The 25,944-nt window shown below is 47.7% G+C and overlaps 1 protein-coding gene across 1 annotated transcript; it reads left to right on the forward strand.

Moving 5' to 3' along the window:
- The first annotated feature begins 1,378 nt into the window (after nt 1-1,378).
- On the forward strand, nt 1,379-25,749 carry asxl1 (ASXL transcriptional regulator 1). The gene is made up of 12 exons (XM_064304359.1): nt 1,379-1,918; nt 10,455-10,537; nt 10,689-10,691; nt 11,687-11,804; nt 12,658-12,808; nt 13,600-13,673; nt 16,341-16,425; nt 16,762-16,925; nt 18,692-18,788; nt 19,422-19,527; nt 20,370-21,234; nt 21,914-25,749. Exons 1-12 carry the CDS (start codon nt 1,862-1,864, stop codon nt 25,157-25,159), a joined length of 5,049 nt encoding a protein of 1,682 aa, XP_064160429.1. The 5' UTR covers nt 1,379-1,861; the 3' UTR covers nt 25,160-25,749.
- Nucleotides 25,750-25,944: the final 195 nt, after the last annotated feature.

Genomic DNA, 25,944 nt, shown 5'->3' on the forward strand with positions numbered 1-25,944 from the left:
TTCACGCAAAACAGATTAAACAAGCACATTAAGAACAGAAACAAAAATAAGTATGCAACATCATTTTTTGATTATTTCATTGATTTTGTATTTTTGCTTACCCGTTTGGTCTTCACTGTTTTCATTTTTCATTATTATATTTTTATATATTCCCATTTGCCTTGGTTCCTTTCTTAAAACCACAAGGGCCTGATTCAAAAAAATGTGTAGCACAATTAGTGAAACAAATACCATGACCAATTGGACATGTTGGTTTTGTGTGTGCACATTATTGCACATGCTAAAGGTCTTAGTAAATCAGGCCTAAAGTGTTTTATGATTTGTTTGTGTGTTTTGTTTTATGCCATCATAGCAGACACAGTATTGATTAGGACATGGGCCTTTTGTCCGTCATGGAGCTGGGAAATGTTACATTATTTTACTATATTATATCCAACTTGGTATTGTTCTTAATATTCTAATTTCTCTACATGACAGGAAGTACTGCCATTTGGAGTGAGTGCTTTACTGTAGAGTGGCCCAGCATTATTAGGTGGCCCCGCTTCTGGTTTAAGCCCTGCCCACAACCCACTTCCACACAGTACAGTGTATTTGGATATCTGTGTGTCGGAAAAGTAACATTCAGTCATCATGCTCAACGTGAATCACACCCCCACTGATACAGGCAGTCTGCTATCGTATTTCCACCCATAAGCCCTTAGTTTTGTGATTTTCCTAATTAATGTTGCGGTCTTTTGGTGGTGAGATTTGGGGAAAATAAAATGTAACAACTAATTAAATTTTGGTTGTCAAAGGTATAGGGAACACACGATTTCAGAGAAGATCAACCTACCTACCCGTTACCTCCCCCACCCACTAAACTAGCGTCCGTTCGAATGTCGTCCGCTGGGTGGGGCTGCTCGGATTTCATAAATGTGGTTTGCATAGAGCAAGAGCTACACATGCAATATTACTGAAAACGGTATTGGAAACAACCGCCTGATGGACACATTTGTTGTATCGATAGCAGTTTTATGGAAATTATTTGCGTGTCATTTGGAAGTCATTCGGATCAAATGTAATATGTCTGTCCGCATACTCGGCATTGGCTTCCTTGATGCTAAATATAACTAAACGGAGAAAACCCCATTTCTGCCACGTATGCCCTATTGTCCTGTCCTCAATATAAACGTGAATTAAAGCCTCGTGTATCCCGTATACGTCCTCACTATGCACAATGAACGACTGTACGCAATACGGCGCTTTGCAGTAGTCATTTCAAACCTATCAGAATAACGCCACAATGGGAAGCGCCATGTTGCATTTGCAAGAAAAGAGGGGATGGGTAACGAAACCGACGCCATTCTGGCTCTGAGAGTTTTCCTCCACCATCGTCACGATGAGCCACAATGGCGTGTTCTCGCTACGGAAAGCTCCAGTGTAGCGTTGGCTCGAAGAGGGGGATGGGAGAGAGTTGTTTTGTGTTGCATTCCTGCAGTGTGTGTGTGACCTTTGACCTCGTTGTTATGTTCTCTCCTGCTTGCATTCCAAAGTGAGGATTTCCTGCAGTATGCCAGAAGCGTTGGTCGCTGCTTGGGGCTGGTCTCTGTGCCCTGTGTGTGTGTTTACTAGCTAACGTTACAAAGAACGGCGCCAGAACCGAACAACCAGTACAGCTATCTATAGTTTAATTAAAAATCTGCGCTACGGAAGCGCTTGTATTTGGGCACGTCACGACAAACAAGAAAACGCGTGTGTTTTGTAAAAGGGGAAGGAAAGCAAACGAAAACGGGAAATAATAGCTAGCTATCACACACGGGTTTTCCATCCACTGCTACAAAGCAGAAGATAACCGCAAGAGAAAGGCAGAGACGGAGAGGAAATGAAGGACAAACAGAAGAGAAAGAAGGAGCGCACGTGGGCAGAGGCAGCACGCATGGTAATATGTTATTAATTGCAATTACAGAGCAAACAGTTCAGAAATTAAGGGCGACGTGGACCGTGTAGGTGAGCTATTGAACAAAGCTATGGCATAGCCCTGTCTGTTTTGTCCACGGCTGGCCGTACACCCGCAGCAGCAGTAATGTAGTATAGCTAGAGGGAGTGCTCATAGCCCAATTCCTTATCTATTACTCGGGCGGGCTTTTAAAAGATGGAAACTACAGCAGCGCGATTTCAAATAAACGGTTATGCGATGGTATTGATGCTACCATTTTAACAGTTCGTAATGCCCACACTGTTACTGAAATGATATGAATGGATAGCCAGCTCGGATTTGGCATACGTTGCATGAAACACCCCTACCCTCCGCTATCCATTTGACCCTTTGTTAGCTAGCTAGCTCGCCTACGGTACTTGGCTGTGTATTGCTTTTAGGTACCTAGCTAAAACATTTGCTTGTTAAACAGCGCGTAGACAAAGATACCCGGAGATATGTTCCGTAATATATGAATGATTTTTGCTTTTTTTGTTGCTCGCCTAACGTAGCTAATGTTGCTTAACAAGCTAGCAACACTGAACAACAAATGACCCATCTTCGGAGCTGGGCCTAATTGATGTTGCTAGCTAGTGTGATATATTTGCTAGAAAATGCAATGCATTTACCTCTACATTGTACGAATGCTTATGGCACACAAGCTATCCTATTCACTGTATCACCGGACTTGCTGTGTACTGTACGTACAATATTCAACTAGCCGAGGTTTCGAACCTTATCCAACTGGGCAGAGATAGCCAACGTTAGTAGCTAGTTGGCTAGCTATACAGTCAATGAATGAGAAGCTTAGCTGTTGGACTCGCTGCTTATTTTGGCTGTTATTTCAGATAACTAGGTGCGACATGGCTTGCTCAACTGAGGAAAAGTCGTCATACATGGTGTGGCGTACGGGGCTACGGGGTTTCAGATTCTCTCATGCTTTCGTTGTTGCTATCCACAGCGTTTCCAGCGTCGCTAGTGCTCTAAGATACGTCTGTTTTATAGTAGCCTGGTAGTATCCATTCACTGTTTAATATCGACAGAGGGTCGCATATTTAAGCAGTTCAGCTAAAGCCACATAGGCGAAGTGGTCGGATTTGAACGTGACATTTAAACTCTTCATTTTGTTGAGAGGGCCTTCTACAATGCTGTGCAAACTTGGATCTTTCCCTGCTTGTGATCTGTTTCTCGTTTGTATATAAAAGGGCACAACTGAAGGAAAAGACGACCTACTGAGATCAGAACATTAGCCAATGTTCTTTTCTGGATTCAAACCCGCAAGCCCTGAGCCCAGAGTACTTAGCTCTGAATAAAACATTGGGAGATAGGCGCACACAATGGCCACAGCTTCGTGTGCACCATGCCTAGTCACACTGTCAGTGTGATTGACAGCTGGATGAGAGAGCCAACCCCCACCTATAAGGTAGAGGTTCTGGTCAGTAACCAGCAGAGCTGCCACTTTGGTGTCCAGGCCGACGTCAGATGGCTATGGATTTTAAAATTTGCAGATCCCTCTTTCCAAAATGTGTGCTTTACATTAAAAATAAGTGAATTGTTGGTAGGGGTAATTTTGTAGCCTGACTGGCATGTCTTGGGTTGTATGCCTCCTTAATGTCACTGGAACAGAAATTATCGAGGACCCTACATGCACCCCCACCTTAAATACAGGTTTCCGTAATACTTGCAGCCTAACAGGAAGTGCAGTTGTGGGCTGTGTGCAGCGGATTAGGAGTGCTGGTTGGTCACTGAAAGTCCAGTAATTTTATGCAAAAAATGATGTGAAAATGGCCTCACTGTGTTATCATCTGTCCTGTTTATGTTCACATAATACTGTTTACATGCATCGGCTTTGTTTTTAAAGAATAAATGTCATCGCATTTAACATTAACAATGGTTTCTCTCTGAAAGTGTCAGCAAGGTCTGAATACTAAAGACTTTGTTGAAGCCACTGGCCCTTCAATGTTTCTTTCTTTAACTTGCAGTCTCCATGTATTTTGTTCACAGAATTAAGCAACCAGTCAGCTATTGTTGAAGTACAGTTTCAGGCTCTTGACTTCTGACCTCAGCTCAGTAAAATGGAAATGCAGTATTGCAGGCTGATTGGTCAGGGTTTAGAAGGGCCAGTCTGATTGGTTACCACTCTGCTTTTTTAGCATTAAAGACATGGTCAGGTCTTAGTTCAGCCATTGCTCTTGTGAATTAATTGTTGAAAAACAGACTGGTTGTTTTAAAAGTTTGGCTTGCTTCGAGATCCCACAACCCTGGTCCTGGACTCTTGGGGAAGCCTGTGTGTGCTTTGTTGTTATTCTGCTCTTAATTGATTGATAGCGGTTGATTAAAGTGAACCACCTCGCTCGGTTTGTTCATTTTTAAGTAGAAACAAAAATGAGGGGACCCTTCCAGGACCGTGTCTTTCATCATTATCTGATGCAGCATGTAGCCTATAGCCCAAACTCATGCAGAGCAAAGCACTCATTGGGATCCATGATACTATGGCAGCTGTATTGGTATCATCCTATTGCTTAAAATGGTCTCCTTGCTATCGGCCAGTTGGATTATGGCCAATATTGATGGGCTGATATAATGATACAACATGCATTTGATGTAATGCTGATGCTGTAAATTAAGTGAAATTCTCATATTCAAGATGTACCCTAATCATGGTCATCTGAACCCCTTATTTCTAATTAATTGTAGCTACATTAGCCGTACACAGACTCTATAGCACTCTAGACTCAAGCTCTCTTCTTACTAATATTCAGGTTGAAATATTTTGTAATATAATTTGTTGCATTTTTCTGTCATTAGTTGACATACGTACTCATCTATTACTCCCATCAATGTGGAAATGCAGTTTGCATTTGTGCTATCATATAAAAAGGGGTGGAATTTTCATTGAACAGATGGGCAATCGAATATCAGTTATTAATATTGGTCCCAGAATTTCTGTATGCATCTGTAAAGTCATATTTAAGCACTATTCTGAAGAGTATTAGCATGTAAAACCTGGGCTCAAACCTGCAACCCTCTCTGGCTTTGAGTCCACCACTTCTGCCTTTGTTTCAGTCAGGTGGATTGTTGATTGAAGACCTTATTTTTTCCTCTCTCCTTTTGCATGGGTGATTATTAATTGTACAGAAGTTTTTAAACTTCCCGGGCTGGCATTTTTTAGTCTCTAAATTAAAGCTTTTTCCAAGGCAAAATGAGACTGAATATCTGTAATTAGCTGTACTGGAGGAAAACCAAATGTTTTCAAACACACCATGTTCTGAGCATGTGGCTATACCCCCCCCCCCGCCCCCCAACTTAAGGCTTGTGTTTTCTCATGGTTGTATATGAATGCGTATAAGGCATGTGTTCTGCTCCTGGCTGTGTGTGAATTGTTAGGCTTGTGTTTATGCCTATGTGTGTGGAGACTGGTTTTTTATTAACGTTGTCTGAGTGACCCACGTTTTGATCGCTCTATCTTCAGTTTACATTAAGGTGATTTAGGAGTCCATAGTCACTTACAAGCATACTTTTTGCATGCATTCTGGATATTTGAGGCAGAATTCATGTTAAGTACCTTGCTGAAGGGTACAAAGGTTTTACACCACCTGGGAGTCAAGCCTGTCACGGCTGAGATAAAGGCCCTGTTCCCTAACCGTTGTACTGTGCTGCAGCGGAGTAAGCTGGATCAGGTAATCGCTGATGGTGGATGTAACTTTTGGTGGTAAGGAAGAGACGAGCTGTATGAGGACAATAGAGTGGAAATGGTAGTGCGTGCAATGTTCAAGCAGCACTGGTTTGAAAAGAGATTTGTTGCCACAGCACTCCTTAGACACGGTGAGGATGGTGACCACAAGTCTTCCTGGATTACAGAGTTGATTAGGCAATCTTGACAACCAGGTTCAGAAGGAGCTTCATATCTGGGCAGTAGAAATGGCATGTATGGGTTTATTAATTACTTGTTTACTGAAATGAATTGGAGAATCACTATGCATATAAGGATGTTTATCAAATTGTAATTGGTAGCCTATAGTATGGGAAGGAAGTTGGCATTGCAGATGGGAATTTTTGGTGCTGATTTGCTGTGTAAATTAACTCAGTCCCATCTGCTACTGCATTGCTCACAAGTTGAACCCTCAACTTGGGTGGATAATGGCTTTTCCCTAGTGGGGCTAATGTTGGCACTAACTGTGGCAAGTGGTCACTGGGGTTAAGGGCTTTATGCTGTTCATAAGCACTGCAGGATATGAAATGACCACAGTGGGTTATGATGACTTTTGGTTTAATGTCACAGCTGAAAGCCAGCACCTCCTGTAGCACAGTGTCCTGAACTATGTGCTGAGAAATGACAGGGCAGAGCATTTTGCTGGTTTGATCAGGGCTTTTCTGTCTCAGGAGGGATTTGAATGTTGGATTTTCTGTGGGATGTTGGAAATGAGCGCTAGAATTGTATAAATATGATCCATTTTGATGGAGTCAGCCAGAGCTGTTTTCTCCCAGAAAACAGACATGCACCTTCCTCTCTTTGTTTCACAGGCATGTCATTTTTTCTCCCCTCTTTGTTTTGATTCTTTTTCCCATAATCTCTTCCCCCATTTTTGCATGCACATTAACTAGAAATTTATCCGCGTGTTTACTTTAACTGAGACTCTGCAGCTCCTATTCCTGCTGTACGGAGTCTTCCACATACTGTATGGAGTACAGCACAGGACTCTGGATCTGAGGGCAGCAGTGTGGAGTAGGGGGCAGAGCACAGGACTCTGGACTTGAGGGCAGCAGTGTGGAGTAGGGGTCAGAATGCTGGATTCTGGGCCTGAGGGCAGCAGTGTGGAGTAGGGGTCAGAATGCTGGTTTCTGGGCCTGAGGGCAGCAGTGTGGAGTAGCGGTCAGAATGCTGGTTTCTGGAGCTGAGGGTAGCAGTGTGGAATAGTCCTGCTCCCCAGTCTGGACTGAGGATACTTCCAGTCACTTTGACCTCATCAGTCAAACCACCACCCAGTTTTTGCACATGCAAATGAGTTCCTGAGCACGCAGCACTATGAAACCATAGTAACTGAGTCATGTCTGTGTCAGATGACTACAACTTGCTTGAGTCTTAAGTGAAAGTGCATTTTTATCATGGTTATTCTTTGCTTCCTCTGTGGATCTCAGGCTATTGAGAGGGATGTGCTGTGAGAGCAGCTTGTGCTTTATTTCTCTGATATATTTTTGCCCTGTGATGTTACTATGTGATATATGGGGTGGGAGGTTGGTGGAAAGATTTTTATACTTTCACTACTGTCAGACTTTCTGAGCACTTAGTGCACCCCTCCCTACCTCAGAAAGGAAAAGTCCCTACTATTTTGTGAGCTTGAACTTGAGAGATTTTAGCAGTGTTGGTACAGAAATGAGAAAATCACTAGACACCGAGTGAGGTGGAGATGGAATGGTTGTCTGTACAGTTAAAAAAAAAAAAAAATTCTGTAGCACGGTGTTCGAGTTCATGTTCCTGTGTGCATACGTTTCTGTAATGGTTTCTGTTTTCACGTCTTCTGCAATTCTGTGTCCTTATCTGTATGTTTCTGTGCCTCAGGGCTTTGAATTGAGTCTTATTGCAGAGGCAGCACGTGTGGGACACGGTCGTTAGTCTGTTTTGTTGTGTGTGTGTGTGTGTGTGTGTGTGCGCGTGCGTGCGTGCGGACCTGCCTTTGGAGTGTGTGTGCCGAGGTGTTTGCATTATGTGCATGTCTGTGAGCCTGTGTGTGTGTGCGCGTGTGTGTTTGGAACATAGCTTCCTTATTTCCTTTGCTCTCTGTTGAAGCCAATGTCATGTCACAGTTGGCTGTGACTGGGCGTGCCCTTCTTCCTCTTAATTCCATTTCCTGTTTCAGTGTTCTTGGGCTGAAGGGAAGTGCAGCTCTGGCAGGCAGGGCTTCAGTTTTAAATACTGATTCGGAACTGACGCTCTTTGCTGAAAGTCTTTCATTACAAATGTTCAGCTCCTTTCAAAATCAGTCACCTTCATTATTGGGTGCACTGAAGTGCTTCAGGAAGTAAAGGGTGGTGGCTGGACCCATTTTATGAGCAAAAATGCCTTGCTGCCAGTGTCCTTTTTAAATGGCTTCTGAGATTATTTATTTATTTATTTATTTATTTATTTGTTTGTTTGTTTGTTTGTTTGTTTGTTTGTTTGTTTGTTATTAATAGCCTAAAAATAAGAAAATAATTAGTAACAGTGAATGGTTTACTATTTGGTGTCACGCTGTCATGGAGATGTTATAACTACACAGTGTTTAAACTGATTGGCGTATTAATGTTTAACTGGGCTATTTGAGTCCCCATGCTGTCACACATCATGCTATTCCACCATTACTGTTCAGGTTTAGGGTTTTGCTCATGGACTCCACGGCCTTTTGACATTTGAACCTGAAAGTATCTGTTTACATGAGAGTCCCTCACTCTCTGGATAGTTTGTGGCTAGGCAGGCTTTCTGTCGTTGTTCTGAGTTTGTCCAACTTGTGGTTGGTGCAGTACAAAGTAACTTCCCTTTTTTGGATGTTGTCTCCAACAACAGGAAATTTTCCTGTGCCGTGCAATGGTGAGGCATCTGTCTCTAAGGAACAGAAATGTCATTAATGACCTTCCCTCATCCCCCCAATCCACTTTTACACTCTGCTCTGCTTGAATTGGGTCGCGTGTTGCATACTCCAATGTGATCATTATAAACACACATGCAATGTCACGCAAACTCAGTGACATGTAACTGAGTTTGCATGGAAGAAACAACAAGGATTCTGTTGGGAACTGAAGCTCACTGTAGCTACCCGAATCCTCCTGCTGAGTTTATTTTATACGGTTCAGCCGTGTTCGTTGTGCTGTCAGTGTGGGGCTCTTGCGTCTCCCCGCTAGGTGAGAAGAGCACAGGTAGAGTTTGGTGGCCTGTGTTTTCTCTGGATCTTTGGTTTCGGTATTTTCTTGCACTTGTGTATGGTTTCTCTGTGTTGCTCTAGATGTGTTTGGATTTTCCTGTTATACATCGAGATGTGTGGTTTCTCTTTATTGCACATGCAGCGTATATCCTTATGCACGTGATTGCATGCGGAAATAGAGAGTTTGTGCTGTAGAGAGGGACGACCGTTGTGGGAACTTGCGCACGCACTCCACTGTGCTGATAAAGGGCAGCGTAGCCTGTTCCTTATGTGTTATTTCAGTTTCCCAATCAGCCCCTTCTGGTTATCATTGCTCTGCTTCTGTGAAATGAGTGTTTTATCCTTTGTTCCCCCCCTACAAATACTCCATTTACATTGTGTTGGAAATATTTGCACATAAGCCTGCTTTCTGTCTGCACAGGGGTTTGTATGTCCACTACTGGCTTGGTTGTTTAAGGGCAAGGCCGAGCCATTTAAACCCTGCTTAATGTGTATTACTATGTGTCTGCTGGTGTAACCCTCCAGAGTTAAGTGTGCTGTTACCTCGGGTACCTGCTACACCTTAGCTTTTTGTGTTCTATTCCACCTGCTCAAATCATATGATTGGTACCTGTTGGGGTTATTTGTATCCCTCTTGGGAAGTATATACCTGCAAGTTTGTTGATTCCGGAAAAGACTTCACTCAGTGTATTTTCCACTAAGTATTATATTTGTGTTTCATATAGCACTACATGTATACTGCATGGTCAAAAGTATGTGGACACCTAACATCCTACATCTCATTCAAAATTAAGGGCATTAATATGGAGTTGGTCCTCCCTTTGCTGCTATAAAGCCTCCACTCTTTTGGGAAGGCTTTATACTAGATATTGGAGCATCGCTGCAGGGTTTTGCTTCCATTTAGCCAGAAGAAGGTGGGCACTGATTGGGCGTTTAGGCCTGACTCACTGTTGGCTTTCCACTTGATCCCAAAGGTATTGGATGGGGTTGAGGTCAGGGCTCTGTGCAGGCCAGTCAAGTAGGCTACTTTCACACCATTCTCTACAAAACCATTTCTGTATGGACCTCACTGTGTGCCCGGGGGCATTGTCATGCAGAAACAGGAAAAGGCCTTCCCCAAACTGTTAGGGAAGCACAGAATCGTCTAGAATGTGATTGTATGCTGTACCATTCAGATTTGCCTTCACTGGAACTAAGGGGCCTAGCCCAAACCATGACAAACAGCCACAGATCAAGGGGTGTCCAGATACTTTTGGTCGTATAGTGTATCAGTATAAATGTCTTATTATGTGGCTTATTCTGAGCTCTAGTACACTTCTCTGACTGTTTCTGTTTATTTTTGTTTGTTTGCACGCATGCATGTTTCCATGTGTGCGTCTGTGCGCGTGAGTGCGCGCGCGTGTGTGTGTGGGAATTGAAGCCATATGTTTGAAGCTGGCAATACTTCAGAGGGGCAAGCGCGGTTAGCCGTTAATAGTTGGAGGTTGTTTTTCCTAGTGTTTTTTTTTCTTCCCCCTCTTCCTTAACGAGTGGCTTGATGCTGGCCTTGTGGCCCTCGTGCATATTCTGAATCTGTGGTTGTTTTCCCTCTGAACCCGCGCCAGGTCCTGGAGAACTTCTCGGATGCCCCGATGACGCCCAAGCAGATCCTGCACGTCATACAGACCAAGGGGCTGAAGGAGATGAGGTACCGTGTGCCCGTCCCTCTGTGACTCCGCCTATTTCATACGGCACGTGCAACTGTACAGAGAGGAGAATGCCTCTAATTACTTTCCTCTCTTTCATTTCTCCCCTCCCTCCATCCGTGGCATTCCTGCGATGTCTCTTCTGGTCTCTAGAAGGTAAACTCCATGTTTCTTGGATTTTGTTTTCCCCAGCCTTGTTGTCCTTTATTTACTCCGGAAAATGTCTATTGGGAAGTGCTATCATGACCTGTTTTGAATTGGCACTATAAAGTGTAGACTGCCTCACTGATTCATAAATATCACAGTATCAGCCATCTGTGGACATTAGCCTTGGTTATATACTTTTTGTACCATCCATTAGACACTAAAAGTAGAAAAAAGTTCCTTGCTATGGGCTCCTTTTTATAGCTTAAAATGGTACAGGGAAAGTACAGTTAGTAAAATAGTGGTATGAACCTGAAAGTAAAGTTCCAAGTTTATTTAAAAATGGAAATATAGATGATACAGCAGACTTGACACCCAAGTCCCGATTTGGGTGGTGTCATGTGCCTTTTCCCTGTGTCCTTCTGTGCCATTTTATCAGTGTAAGGGACTTTAATTAAATGAATGGATTAACTGAATAAAGACCTCCTGATGGGGCCCGTGAGGACCACACTGTGGTGCATCCCAGCAGGATTGGCTCGGACACATATTCAGATTGAGCTATCGCCATGCCAACGGCACCATGCCGCACGGTGTTACTGTCCCATACTGAGCGATGCTGCTGTTCCGTCCCCTCCACGGGGCTTTCTCCGCCTCTTATTAGTGCTTCCAGAACTGCCAGACTGAGTACTGCTCGCCTTTGTCAAACCTTTTTACCCGCTTATCAATTTGTAGTCTTAAGTGCTTTTGTCTGGAAGGGCACGGAGTGTTCGGTGTCTGTTAGTACAGGCCTGAGGACAGTGAATTTATCCAGCCTGTCTGCATTTAACAGATAAATAACCCCAAACTTCCAACTTAAAATAAGAAGATTTTGGCAAGGAAATATTATTATTATTGTTGTTGTTGTTATTGTTATTATTATTATTAGTGGTAGTGGTAGTGGTGGTGGTAGTAGTTGTAAATACCCTCACTAATTGCTCCCTCTCTCTGCCTTCCCTCCCTCCCCTCAGTGGCACAGCCCCTTTGGCCTGCCTGGTGACCATGCTCCACTCACAGGTCCGAGGGGACCGGGTGAAGAACAGCATCTTCTTCAAGCTGCCTGGCCGAATGAGTCTCTTCACACTGAAGGTACTGATATCTGGCGTTTCTGTGAGGTACATCAGTATCTATGGTGTTTTTTCCTGCCATCAGCAGAGCTGTAATTTGTGGTGTTTCCCATTACTCCACTGTGTGTGTGTGGTTTGCGTTTTTCTGTCAAGTTTGGAGTTCCCAGTCATATTCATCAGCACTCGTGGATGCAACCTCTGTTATCTATTTTCAGTAGTTGGGCTAGCACAGACAGTTGGTGTGTGGATGCCCAACTCACAACTGTTTATTCATATCTGTATAATGCCGATCCATCCCCAAGTGCTCAACCGTTTATGTAGAACACCTTTTCATGGACAAAGGCTGTGCACCATGATGTTTGAATCTGGCCTCATTTACATTTACATTAGTGTCTTGTGCCGTAAGCCCTTTAACAGTTTAACGTGAGGGTGCTTTTTTCCATTACGCCCACCATTTGGAGCTGAATGCACCCGAGTCCTGCTGTTTACCTCCCAGCAGCACCAGATGGTGATGGGACATCCCCCCAGCAGTGGGTGTGGCACCCTGTGGGTCTGTAGCCCTGGGGTCTGGAGCGCTACAGAATCTGCTGCTGGTTTGTTTTCACCATAAAAATCAGCAATCAGTTCAGATCCCCAGAAACTAGATGCAGTGACTTTGTAAGCAACTGCTTTTGTAATCAATTGGCCAATTAAATGCTGCGCATGAATGAAATCAGCAGACCCTGACGCTCTCCAGGACCAGGTTTGCAGACCCCTGTGTTAAACCAATCAAAAGCATCTGAACAGTGTTGGGCTCTCATCAGCTAAGCAGTGCTGCCAGCAAATAACATTAGCTAGGGGGGAGACTGAAAAGCCATTCTTTTTTGCACCTGCAGAAGAACGCCCTCCAGTGGACAAAGAGTGCAGCCACTCCAGAACCTGTAGATGCTGTGGCGGGAACAGGTCCGGGGGCGGGACCAGGAGAGGGGGCTGAGCAGGAGAGCTGTGACTCCATGGAGACGGTGGCTGCGGGCGGAGAGAATGATGGTAAGTGAATCTCCTGCCCCCTGATTTGTAGGCGGGTGCAGAGGGAGGAGCAGAGCTGAAGGCTTGGACACAAATTTACTCACTCAAATTATTACTGATTCTGAACAGGGCTTTTGAAAAATTGCAGTGTCATGCACATTTTCGGTTTTACAGTCACTTATGCTGTATTACATTTTAAATTCAGATGCCTCCAAATTATTATAATTTTTAGAATTAATAATACACTATTGAGTACTGCTGTTATGTGTGAATTATACTATTCGCTTCATCTTAGCCAATGTGGATACATCCCATCGATTTGCGCAGGCAATATTCTACAGTGGAATGTTCCTGAAAAAAATGTATGCCGTATCCAGGAAGCGGCTGTTGCCATGGTCACCAGTGCATGATACATCTGGAAGCGGCAGTGCATAGAAATGTCCTGAAAGTCGTGCGTGTGTGTTTTGTGCCCCAGCGGAAGCGTTTAGAGTCGTGTGCTGAATGCCCGTTATAGATGTACTCAGTTTATAAATGTACTCATTTTCTGAATGAATTTTGCTTTTGCATCGGAGGCAGAGCAAAGCAGGCTTGGGAAATGAAACTGCATGTCACTGTAGCTTCTATCCTCTGACACCTGAGACTCTTAAAAATTGCTGTTATTTTTAGGTTATAGCAGTCAGCTTTTCCATTTAACTGTGTCAGTCACCTCTTTGTTAACCTGGACACCAGCTCTGCACTGCTGTCCTCACGTGTGTGGAAGTGTTTCCATAGCGATGATTGACGGGTGTCTCTCTGTTTCATTTTGTTTCAAGCATCTGTAGATGAGACGTCCTCCAGCGCTTCCTGCTCCACTGAGCCTCAAACTCGCCTCAGCCGATCCACGCAGGTCAGCCTACAATGAGAGGGAGTGTGTGTGTGCGCGCGTGCGTGTGTACGAGTGAGCGAGCGAGCACTAAATGAAATTGCCAGGTGTGCAGTCTTGTTGTCAGGCCATCAAATTTCTTCAGAAACATGGGATAAATACTATATACTACATATTCTGCGTGCTGTTTTTAGCCTGCTTTCAGTAAGCACTGGCTCCCATTTCATACTTTCTGAAAATTTGTTTGCTTTATTGAGACTTGGCTGGTGTCTCCATACAGAAGACAAAAATGGACATCTCCGAGGAGTTTGATTCCACTGCTTCCAATGCTGCTGTCAAATCGGGACGTAGCCTGATTTGATTCGATGGCTTGCTAACTGGGTTTGAGCAAAGTTTGATTTACCACGCGTGGCTTAGTTTAGTTTTCTGTTTTGACTCAAGAAGATCACTTGCATAATTTTCAAATGGGAATTACAAGCTTTCTGTCAGTACAGTGGTCTAAAATAGCTAGGTGTCCAGAAACATATCCAAAATCTCTCCAAAATTGAATAAAATGCTTTTTGACCATTATGAAGCATATAAATGAGCCCCTTATGAAGGTTTAAGATGAAACATTGCTATCAGATTAAAAAAAATAATGCAAAAATATTGTCACACAATGCGGTACAGTACCTAAATGTGTAATAATTAACTCATACTGTATTTCTATACTGTACTCTCGTATGTTTTCTTGTATGGGGATGGGACAACATGAAAACAATTTTCAACTGTCCACCACGTTTTGGCAATGTTCCAACTCTGACGTCATCACTGTTGCATGCTTCCCAAAAACTATTACACTACCATATACCGCTTACATTACAGTGTGAAATATTCACATTATATAACACCACTAACCTATTTAAAGATACTCCATTTAAAAAATAACGTATATAACCGAAATATTTTGAGCAGTAATACTTGCATAGCAATGATGAAAGCTCCTCTATGTTCAGTAGATGGAGACAGAGACAGTATCAATGATACTGTTCTATTCGCTTCTGTTTTACTCCAGAAAACGATGTCAGCTAGGTCTATCAGCAAACATATGGCTTAGCTATGTCCAGAAGTCTTCAGTAATAATAGTATTTTCCAAGAAATTACGAGATATCGTTGACCACGTTTCGTTAGGTGCAGCATATTTTCTGCTAACATAGAGTGAATGCGTAAGTGAATGCGATGCTAAGAATATTTTCTGTTACGCTGACCTATAAAACGCTATTCCAAAAGCAGAATTAAACATGTTATACATCGTTAGAAAGCTTATACTCTCACCTACTGAATAAATGAATTGTTAATCAGGCCAGTCTGTACTAGAAAGGGCGACGACGACGTAAACAACAGGTGTGGTATTACGCGCAGCTATTTTGGAAGATACCCAGGCGTCACGAATGCGCTTATATTTCCCAAACGGATTGTCCAAGACAATATATGACCACGCAGTCTCAAAAGGGACATCTCTACACGTAAAACCAACGGTAAGATTGTATATTTATTCAATATTTAGTCCAAGATATTGACTGTAGAATGAGATGGTATCATTTTTAAAAACTTTTTCTCGTTTATTTCGTTATTCAGTGAGCAGCGTTTTCACTGCTGTATAGGCATTTCTTACAGCTATTGTCGGGTTTATCTTGTTGCTATGACGGAATATGATTTTTTTAGTGGTGAAAGAATATTTTTATGAATGCCAAGATAGACAGTATTGTCCATTATGTCAAGGGTGGGGGGTGTTTTGCAGATGAGACTGCAGGGAGGGGGTGTGTGTTAAATGAACGACCAGAGTGGGGACAATGGTGGGGCTGCAAAACTCCGTTTTCGGCATAGTTGTCGTGTATCGTCTACTAATGAAACTAAAACAACGCGTTTCAGTTTTCATCTCACACTTTGGTTGCAGTAGCACCGAATGTTTGAGTTTAGTAATCTCGGCACGCCTGCGTGCCCACCACTAGGGGCTGTGCGCTAAGAGGTTAATTGAATAGATATTGATCCACACAGTGGTGCAGTGGTAGGCAAATTGGTGACCTCTTGCTTTTGTACTAAATTTGTGCTGTCCTGCCGAAACATGTTTATTAATGTTCCTGCCATTTTATTGCAAGTTGTACCTATAGGCTGCTCGGTGCACATTGTGTGGGTAGGTTCCATGGCATGAAATCACACTGAGTGGTAGTTCATAAATTTTGGTAATTTGCATGATATTGGGGAAAAAATTTTTTTGATATTGAAATATTTGCAAATATGCAGATGCAGGCATATATATTTGTGTGGTAGTGTGGGGATGCAGGCATATATATCTGTGTGGTAGTGTGGGGATGCAGGCATATATATCTGTGGTAGTGTGGGGATGCAGGCGTATATATTCGTGTGGTAGTGTGGGGATGCAGGCATATATATCTGTGTGGTAGTGTGGGGATGCAGGCGTATATATTTGTGTGGTAGTGTGGGGATGCAGGTGTATATATCTGTGGTAGTGTGGGGATGTATGTTTATATATGTGTGTGGTAGTGTGGGGATGCAGGTGTTTATATCTGTGTGGTAGTGTGGGGATGCAGATGTTTATATCTCTCTGACAGTCTGGTCTGCTATCTAACCTTCTCTGAGTAGCAGTCACGGGTTGCCAGGTGTGTAACGGTCTCTCACTGTGTGTGGCAGTCTGGGAGGCAGAGGAAAAAGGCCGTAATGATGCCGCGAGTGGTTCTCACCCCCCTCAAGGTGAATGGCGAGCACGTGCCATCGGGTAAGCCCCTCTTCCCTGCGTTTGTGTGTGCCGCATGGATGTTGATTTTGTATCAAGTACAATTTTGGTCACTCATGCCTTCTTACACTGGTTGTAGGAATTGTCCGTGTTTATTAATTATATGCGCACAGTGCAGTGTGATACATATTGTGTACAATGCAGACATCTGAAAACGTTGTGATGTGATTTTGTGGCCATATCGTCCACTCCCTGTGGCATTTTTAGTGTCATTTTTCCTGATCTTTACATTGAAATCGACTCAACTCAGTTTCTGTAGAAATAATAATAGTGTCCTGAATTCCCCTTATACTGTGTGTTTCTCTGACCTCTGCGCAGGACCCATGAAACGCAGCCGAGGAGTGGAGGTGGATTTCGAGACGCCGGGCTCCATCCTTGTCAACACCAACATCCGCGCCCTGATCAACATGCGCACCTTCGCCGCCTTCCCCCCTCACTCCCAGCAACAACTCCTCCACCTGCTCCCTGAGGTGGACCGCCAGGTCAGCCTCTCTCTGTTTGTCTCACACACTCTCTCGCTCTCTCTTTGTCTTTTTCTCTTTCTCTCTTCTCTGTCTTTCTTTAGTTTGAGTGCAGGCATCTCGAATGCCCGTCCTGGAGGGCCAAAGTTGTCTGCAGGTTTTTGTGGGTTTTCTTTTAATCAGCAGCCAGTTCGTTCCTTTGAAACAAGTTATGTGGACTCCAGCCACTTGACTAGCACTTACGCTCTGAAACGCCGAAAACCCGCAGACATCGTGGCTATCCAGGCTTTGAGTTCTTTGGTTGCTAAGCAACAAGAGTTCCTTTTCTAGCCTTGGTTGACTAGCTTTGGGCAGTCAGCTTGCTTGTTTATTAAAGGTATACTATGTAGGATTTTGCGGCCCCTGTGTTCTCTGTGTTTGTAAACACACCCCACCCACACCTACACTGAGGACACACCCTCGAGCGCTACAAGCAAAATGTCAGCCGAACAGGTGAGGTCATCGGAGACATTGAAAATCACATTTTTAGCAACATGAATGATTCTATATAGATGGTATTCCACCCCTGTGCACCCCTTAGCACATGGGAACATTGTACGGGAGCTACTCCGTGCAGATAACTGCACTGGGTAAAACTTGGAATCTTCCCAAATCTGGAGCATGAACTGAAGTAAAAAGAGCTGTTGTGGGTTTAACTCCACGCAGTTATCCAGTTAACTCAGTAATTCTGCTCTGTGAAATACCCTCCTGGCCATTTAGTTAAAATTGGGATGTAAACACGGAATCGCGTGTGGAATAAGTAGCATTAGCAGGCCATAGGTCTATCATAGCTAGCTAATGTACTTGCAAAGTGAATGATTTTCTCATTAAGTTATCCGTAGCCTTTTCAGCGTTATTAGCAACTCTTTTTTTTAGCTTTGTTAGTTAAGTTGGCTACACATAGCATACATGCTATATCAAATTCAGTTCCCCTGATTGAATAAATGCAGGTGAATTACTGAGCAGTTCCCATAGGGGACTTATTTATAGAAGAACAGAATTCAATACAAAAGCTACCCAACCATGATCACCTAATTGCATAACATAACTAGCTGAAAGTAACGTTACTTACAGGTCCAATAGAAAATCGGTCAACTCCGTGTCCCTTTTCATCCCCTTGGTGAACTTCAGCTGAAGCCACTGAAGGAAACTAATTCCAAGGTTGACTAGTTTTTGAACAAGCCCTGTTGGATTTGTCTTTTTGCTTCGCTGTATCTAGGCTTCTTTGCATTTGCTATTGCGGCAGCTAGCTCGCAACGAACGCTTTGCCGGAATCTGAACCCAAACCACAAGCCCCCACCCCTCCCCACCCAGAAAAGAGCACCATGCCCAGAAACGTCCCAAACACATTTGCCGATTAAGAAATACTGGTAAAATCTGCACTAATTCGGCTGAAGTGTGTAATGACTGAGATTGCCAGTGTGTCACAGATATGCCTTAGCATAGTTATTTTATGATATTTTCAAATAAAAAATCCTGCATAGTATGCCTTTAACTAGAAAAAATATGAATCATACAAACTTTCCTGGTGTATTAGATAAGTTCTGCTTTTACGTATTCTGCATGAGTGAGTTGTCATGGACATAAACCTTGTAATGATGACATCAATTTTTAGTTAACACAGGGGGCTGTCTGCATGTCTCCAAAATAATATGGCAGAGGTATTCATACTGCAGTACGGGTGACCCTGCCATTGGGCTTGTCTGCAGGTGCAGGCGCGTTTCTAACCCCTCTGTCCCTCTGTCCAGGTGGGCGCTGACGGTATGGCTCGTCTCAGCAGCTCAGCGCTCAACAACGAGTTCTTTACACACGCCTCTCAGAGCTGGAAGGAGAGACTGGCAGAAGGTGAGGGAAAGCGTCGTACCCTTAGTCCCCTTATTCAGGCAGTGAGTCCCCTTAGTCCCCTTACTCAGGCAGTGAGTCCCCTTAGTCCCCTTACTCAGGCAGTGAGTCCCCTTAGTCCCCTTACTCAGGCAGTGAGTCCCCTTAGTCCCCTTACTCAGGCAGTGAGTCCCCTTAGTCCCTCTTACTCAAGCAGTGAGCCCCCTTAGTCCCGTTACTGAGGGAGTGAGTCCCCTTACTGAGGCAGTGAGCCCCCTTAGTCCCTCTTACTCAGACAGTGAGTCCCCTTAGTCCCGTTACTGAGGGAGTGAGTCCCCTTACTGAGGCAGTGAGTTCCCTTAGTCTCCTTACTGAGGGAGTGAGTCCCCTTACTGAGGGAGTGAGTCCCCTTAGTCCCCTTACTGAGGGAGTGAGTCCCCTTAGTCCCCTTACTGAGGGAGTGAGTCCCCTTAGTCCCCTTACTGAGGGAGTGAGTCCCCTTAGTCCCCTTACTGAGGGCTTACAAATGTTGAGACAGTTCATGATCATTCACATGGACAGATGAATGGTATGTTTCTGATTAAAATAAAAATGATAAAGTATTACAGGACACCCTGTCTTGTGGTACCAGTACCGTGATGCATTTTTCCCGCGCAGGTGAGTTCACTCACGAGATGCAGGCCCGCTTTCGCCAGGAGATGGAAAAGGAGAAGAAAGTGGAGGCGTGGAAGGAGAAGTTCTTTGAAGAATACCATGGCCAAAGGTAAAAACCCAGTCATTCACATATGAGCCAATAGCGGTCGCATGTTGCTTTCCTTCCATAGTCTTGCCCCGAAGTGGAGCATCTCTATAACAACCCTGCTCTGTGTATCATGCTCTTTTTGTTCAGTTATTCATTCATATGTACACGAGCACTAGCTTAGCTACATATTGTCAGGCATGTCTCTGTGCCAGGCTAGCTAGCTAGCTGCATCACAACCACATGCTATGGACATATTTCATGCTGTTAATGAAGTTATGGAAAAGAGTGATGGCAAGGTATGTAGCCTTCTTGCTTATGTAGAAGTAGTCCCCTGATGGTATGGTATTGTGGTGGGAAGTGAACTACACACACACCGCAATGCGACATCCCTTGTACTCATTCAGCGCTGTTGCTGAACTGAAGGAGTAGTTTTGACGTATGGAGGGATTTCTGCTTAACATTCTGTCCATGTTTGCTTTCCTTCCTCACCATGTTAGGAACACAAATTGCTTTCATGACGGTGACACTTAGCTACTAATTGTATAATTAGTCAGGTGATTGTGTCTAATTGGTCCCCACAAGGAAATCACTTGTAATGCAAGTTGAAATCCCTGTGGAACTTGTGCTTTAGGAAAAAGGTTGATCTTAACCAAAACATATGCCAATATTTGACTTTTATTAAGCTTGTGTGTTCCTCATCAAGTTTGCGAAATTATATTGTTTTTCATCCATTCATTTTCACAGATTAAAGGACAGATTGTAGATCTGTTTTCCCTCTGAGCTGCAGGACAGTGTGGGACTCACTGCTGTGTTCTGACCTCTGTGTGCGTGTCCCGTCTGTCTGTCCGTCCGTCTGTCTGCAGGTCGGGTCTGACTCGCGAGGAGTCCCTGAAGCTGACGGTGGCGGAGGCCGGAGAGGGCATCCTGCACGGGGAGGCGGGCGTGGCGGTGCCCGGTGTGGCCGGGCCGGGCGCGGCCCCCAAGCGGCGCAGCGTGGGGCGCAGGCGCAGGGATGGGCGCATGCGGCGGCGGTCGCAGGCGGACCTGCGGCGCAGGGCCAGGCGCACGCTGTGCAAGCCGCCGCTGACCCCGCTGGCCGAGCCCGCCGAGAAGCAGCCGCCGCCCCTCCACGCCCAGGCCACGCTCTCCTCCACCCCTTCCCCCGCCTCCGAGCCCACGCCCCAGGGAGAGGCCGTTCCGCACCCAGACTCCGCCTCTGAGACCCTCCCTGGCCCCGCTTCCAGCCCCGCCCCCTCCCCCATCGCTGCGGCGTCCAACCCCGAGCCGGAGGAGACTGCCCGGCTGCTCCCCGAGACGCCCATTCCTGCGGCTTCCTCCTCCTCTTCCTCTTCCTCCCCCTCCTCCTCTCCCTCCTCCTCCTCCGACAGGCAGGGCGCCTTTGTCGCCAGCTCCGACCCGCCCTCTGCCGTTGCCTCCCTTGCCGACCCGCTCGACCAGGAGGCGTCCGTCTCCACGGCGGCAGGCAGCCGCGAGGGCAGCCTGGCCCCCAGCCCCGCGCTCAGCCCCGCCCCCAGCCCCAGCCCCGCCCCCAGCCCCGCCCAGGCCAAGGAGCAGAAGAGGAAGGGGGAGGAGCCACACACCTTCACCTGCTTCCCCGAGAAGAGGCCGCGGGTGGATGATTGTCAGTCCTTTCGTAACACAGTTGACTGTGTTCACTCCGAAAAGCCACAACCCACCACGGAGGAGCTTAAGGTCCCACCTATCCGGGTATGGACCCCTTCGTTTGGGGCTAGGGGGGGTCTTCAATGTGGAAAAGCAGCTGTTCAGCACACCAGCTCAAGTGAGGCATTCATAATAGCCAAAGGATAATTGCATCCCTGATTTAAAATGTTAGACACCTAATCTTTAGCTCTGCGTAGTGGAGACTAAACTGGGATAATTGAGATAATGTAGTCTGTAGACTACTGCAGTACAAATATAATCCAGTGTTAATCAATGCATTTCAGAGCATGGCACATACGGATTGCTCAAACTGTTCAAACTCCAACTGTTTAGATGCAAAATATTCATAGATTCAGTGTCTGTGCACACTGGCTACAGCAAAACACCAGAAGGCAGTAGCACCTCCCCTTTTAAACCCACAATGTCCCTCTGAAGACACTATAAACACCTCTGAATGGGACTGGCTGGCCTGAGCAGAACCCACTGTTACCTGTCTGTAGGTGTGGTTCCTTCTGCTTTTGGTTTTCCAATGTCTCTTCATAAACAAAGCTTTCTGCAGTATTAAGTAATTCTTTAGTCCCCCAGCTGTAAAATCACCTTTGTCCAACACAATTGCAATTATCCAGCTGAAATTATTCAGCCAGAAAAGCAACTGAAGGCAAGCTGTTGGTCGTGTAATTGCATATTTTTGTTAAACAGTCTCTCTCTTCCTCTGATTCCCCAGATCCAGCTCTCCAGAATCAAGCCGCCCTGGGTTAAGGGTCCGCCAACCTACCAGATCTGCCCCCGCATCGTGCCCCCGGGGGAGGGCTCCCGGAGGGGGGGGACCGGGGCACGCACCCTGGCAGACATCAAGGCCCGCGCTCAGCAGGCCCGGGCGCAGCGCGAGGCCGCTGCTGCTGTTGCAGCCACTGGCGACGGGGCCGGGCCAGGCGGGGGCGGGGCGGGGCCAGGGGGTGGGGGCGGTGCTGCAGTACCGGATCGCGGGGGCGGGCGGCGCTCCAGGGAGCACCCGGGCCCCGTCGAGCCGGGAGGAGCGGGCGGAGACCGGGCGGGGCCGGGACTTCCTGCGGAGCCTCATCAGCCAGGAGCACAACTACTGCTGCCCCATATAGAGCCCGAGGGGGCGCCTGAAAAATCGCCGGCGACCCGGACCCCGCCCCCCTCGCAGCTCCGCCCCCAGTCTCGCGAGGAGCCGCAGAACCGCGCGCAGCAGTCCCCGCCCTCCCCTCCGCCTCTGGCAGGCGGCCAGTCAGAGGAGGTCCCAGCGGAGGCTGAGGCTGGCCCCGCCCTTGCAGATCCGCCGCCGTGCGCCAGGGAAGCGGAGCCCGCCGTGCGTTCAGAGGACTGGCGTAACAGTGCGGCGGCCCAGGATCGGACAGCCACACCCGAGGAGGTTACCCCGGCAACGAACAGGGGCAGTGTGGCAGAGGGGGGTGGCCTGGCCCTCACCTCAATTCCTGACGCCCTTCCTCGGTTCGGTGCCCGCGATGTGGACACCATCAGGGCCCCGACCACACCCACTCAACCGCCTAAGGGGGGTCAGAACGTGGCGCAGGGCATGGACATCCACAGGACTGGTGTGGTCAAGGCTCCAGTCACCCCCACGCCATCAAGCAATGGGACGAGCGACGACGAGGGGGAGTGTGGCAAACCCAGCGCAGGGGCGGGGTCAGTGGGTGGAGCCGAGGAGGACACAGGCGCCCACAGCGACTCCACGGAGACGGCCTCGGACTTTGAGAACGAGGCTGCAGGGGAGAGCCCCTGTGGCTGGGGGCCGGAGTCTGACTCCGCGAGCGTCGGCCTCTGCACCCCCAGCGTCATCCAGGTGTGCCCGCCTGACAGGGCCTGCCACCGGCCGCTCGCCCACGCCTCCCAGAGCCAGTCCGTCATCCACACCCACGTCACCAACGCCGTACACGGCCAGCCGGTCATCCAAGCTCTCCAAAATCAGCCAATCATACAAGCATCTCCCTCCAGTGCTCCTCACAACCAGCCAGTCATACAGCCTCCTCCCTCAAGCGCTCCCCACAACCATCCAATCATACAGCCTCCTCCCTCGAGCACACCCCAGAACCAGCCAATCATACAGGCGCCTTCCTCAAATGTTCCTCACAACCAGCCAATCATACAGCCTCCTCCCTCAGGCGTTCCCCAGAACCAGGCAATCATACAGCCTCCTCCCTCAAGCATTCCCCAGAACAAGCCAATCATACAGCCTCCTCCCTCAGGCACTCCCCACAACCATCCAACCATACAGCCTCCTCCCTCAAGCGCACCCCAGAACCAGCCAATCATACAGGCGCCTTCCTCAAGGCCCCTCCAGAGCCAGCCAATCATACAGCCTCCTCACTCCAGCGCTCCTCAGCCCTCCGTCCAGTCACAAGCCCAGCCGGGCCCTGTGGCCCCGCCTCCACTCCAGATGGAGAGGGAGAAGACCTGCATGGCGGCCCCCAGGGTGGCGAAGGAGAGCGACACGTCGGCCAAAACCGAGCCGGAACAGCACAGAACCCCCGGCAAGCCGGTCGCCGTGGACGACTGCCGTGCGCCGCTGAAGCTGCCATCCTCCACGCCACCCAGGAAGAGCCAGAGCATGGCGAGGCCCGTGTCCTTGGTGGAGGCCAACAACCCGCTGGTCACCCAGCTGCTGCAGGGCAGCCTGCCGCTGGAGAAGGTCCTGCCCCCACCCCATTCTGCCAGCAAGCTGGAGATCAACCGCCTCCCGCCCCAGCAACCTGGGCCCCACCCCGTGGGCCCTGCCCGCAGTCACGCCCCACCTCCCCGCTTCAGGAGCCCCTCAGAGGCCTCTGGGCCTCTAGAGCCGGCCGACTTCTCTGCGCCAGGCCATCCAAAAACGCCAGCCGTGGCGCGGTCCTCCCCCACGGCCGGGCGGGGCTTTGGCTCAGAGGGGCGGCCAGCGTGTCTGTTTGAGGAGGCCTCGTCGCGGGTGGCGGCCGTGCAGCACTTCCTGTCACAGCAGGGGGGCGTGGCCCCGGGCGCGGTACCCGTTATAACCTCCCTCGCCTCCCGCCGCCCGGCCGACTTCGGCCAGAACAGCAGTGCCGCCACGGCTGCCTACCAGTCGGCCATCGCCAGAGAGCACCCCGGACCCCAGCCCCCCCAGGGCAGCGCCCCTGAACGGGCCACTGGGGGCGTGGGGCCTCTGGCGCACTGCCGGACCACACCTGATGCCCCTTCCCCGCCCCATGGCGACCTTTGTCCCTCCGAGGTTGTCCCCACTGTCAAAATAAACTGGCGGCCCAAGCCCCGCCCCCAGCTGTCCCCTGCCCCGCCGGCGGTGAAGAGCGAGATTGCCCGCCCCCCCTGTCAAGCGCTCACCAAAAACCCGCTGGGCCCGTTGGGCGCCATCACCAAAAAGGAGGTGCAGAACTGCACTGAGTCCCGGGACAGCTTCCTGTCAGGAGGGGGCGGAGCAGGGGGCGGGGCCATGGAGGGCCTCCTCAACATGGAGATGTCTCTCCTCCGCATGGCCAAAAAAGAGCAGGGCAAGCCGTACTCACGGCCGGGAGACTCCTCTTCCTCCTCCCCCTCCCCTTCCTCCTCGTCCTCATCCTCCAACTCCTCCTCGCTCCCGTTCCAGGTCAGCGTGCAGCAGCAGCTGTACGGGAAGCTTCCCAAGCTGCAGCAGGGCATGGCGGGGGGCGTGGCCGGGGCGGGGGGCGGGGCTGGAGCACCGGGGTTCAGCTACACGGCTAACGTGTCGGTGGTGGACAGCAGCGGGTTCTCGCGGAACATTGCGGACGGCGTGCTGCAGCTGCGGCAGGGCGGCGGGAGGCAGAGCGCGGCGCTCAGCATCCAGGCCTTCGCCGACAGCGCCGCCGAGGAGGTGGCCTTCAAGTGCTCCTGCCGCCTCAAGGCCATGATCATGTGCCAGGGTTGCGGCGCCTTCTGCCACGACGACTGCATCGGGCCCTCCAAACTCTGCGTCTCCTGTCTGGTGGTCAGATAGTACCGCCCCCCCAACCCCGAGCCCGACGCCACGGCAACAGCAGGCAGGACGGGGGGTGCAGGGGCGCGACGTCCGGCAGGGCAGGAGGGGCTGTGGTCTTGTATAGAAGAAAAAAAAAATTTGGTCTGTATTTTTGTTGCATATTTTTTCTAATGCTGTTATAATGATTATGGTTGTTGTTGTTATATTATTATTATTATTATTATTATTAGTATTATTGTTAAGTGAATTTACATGGGCGCGGTTGCTTGTAAATTGTGCCTTGTATTATTTTATTTTTTCATTTTGTTTTTTTCTTTTCACAAATAACATTTACCTCGTGTTCTCTGACACCATCGGCAGTTCAGTGTCACTATGGTCGCCATTGCAGTCGTCTTAGTCTCCGGGTCGGATCCATCGCACTTCGGACGGCCAGGAGACCGGTTTCTGTGTGTCTTTGTCTTGGAAAGAAATATTTTTTTAATCATTAAACCAGTGAAATACATTTTTCTGTTTAGTACACTTCCTTTCATTCCTTCAGTGTTATGAAGCCACAAGTCTGTATTTTGCTGGTTAAGCACACAATTGAAATAAAGCTGACGTTGCGCTGACTCCAGATCAGTTTCTCGGCACGGTTCTCCCCGCATCTGTCTGTAAATTCATCCTGACACTTAATGCATCTCACAGACCTCTTATTAGTGTTACTGAAGCAGATAATAGAACCTGGTTCACAAACAGCCCTAATCCATTTGAAGGTAGCAGGATCTGAACAGGTTATCACAGTATTTTTGGTAATTGTTGGTTTG

Source organism: Anguilla rostrata, chromosome 13 (assembly GCF_018555375.3).
Source record: "Anguilla rostrata isolate EN2019 chromosome 13, ASM1855537v3, whole genome shotgun sequence".
Classification (NCBI taxonomy): Eukaryota; Metazoa; Chordata; class Actinopteri; order Anguilliformes; family Anguillidae; genus Anguilla; species Anguilla rostrata.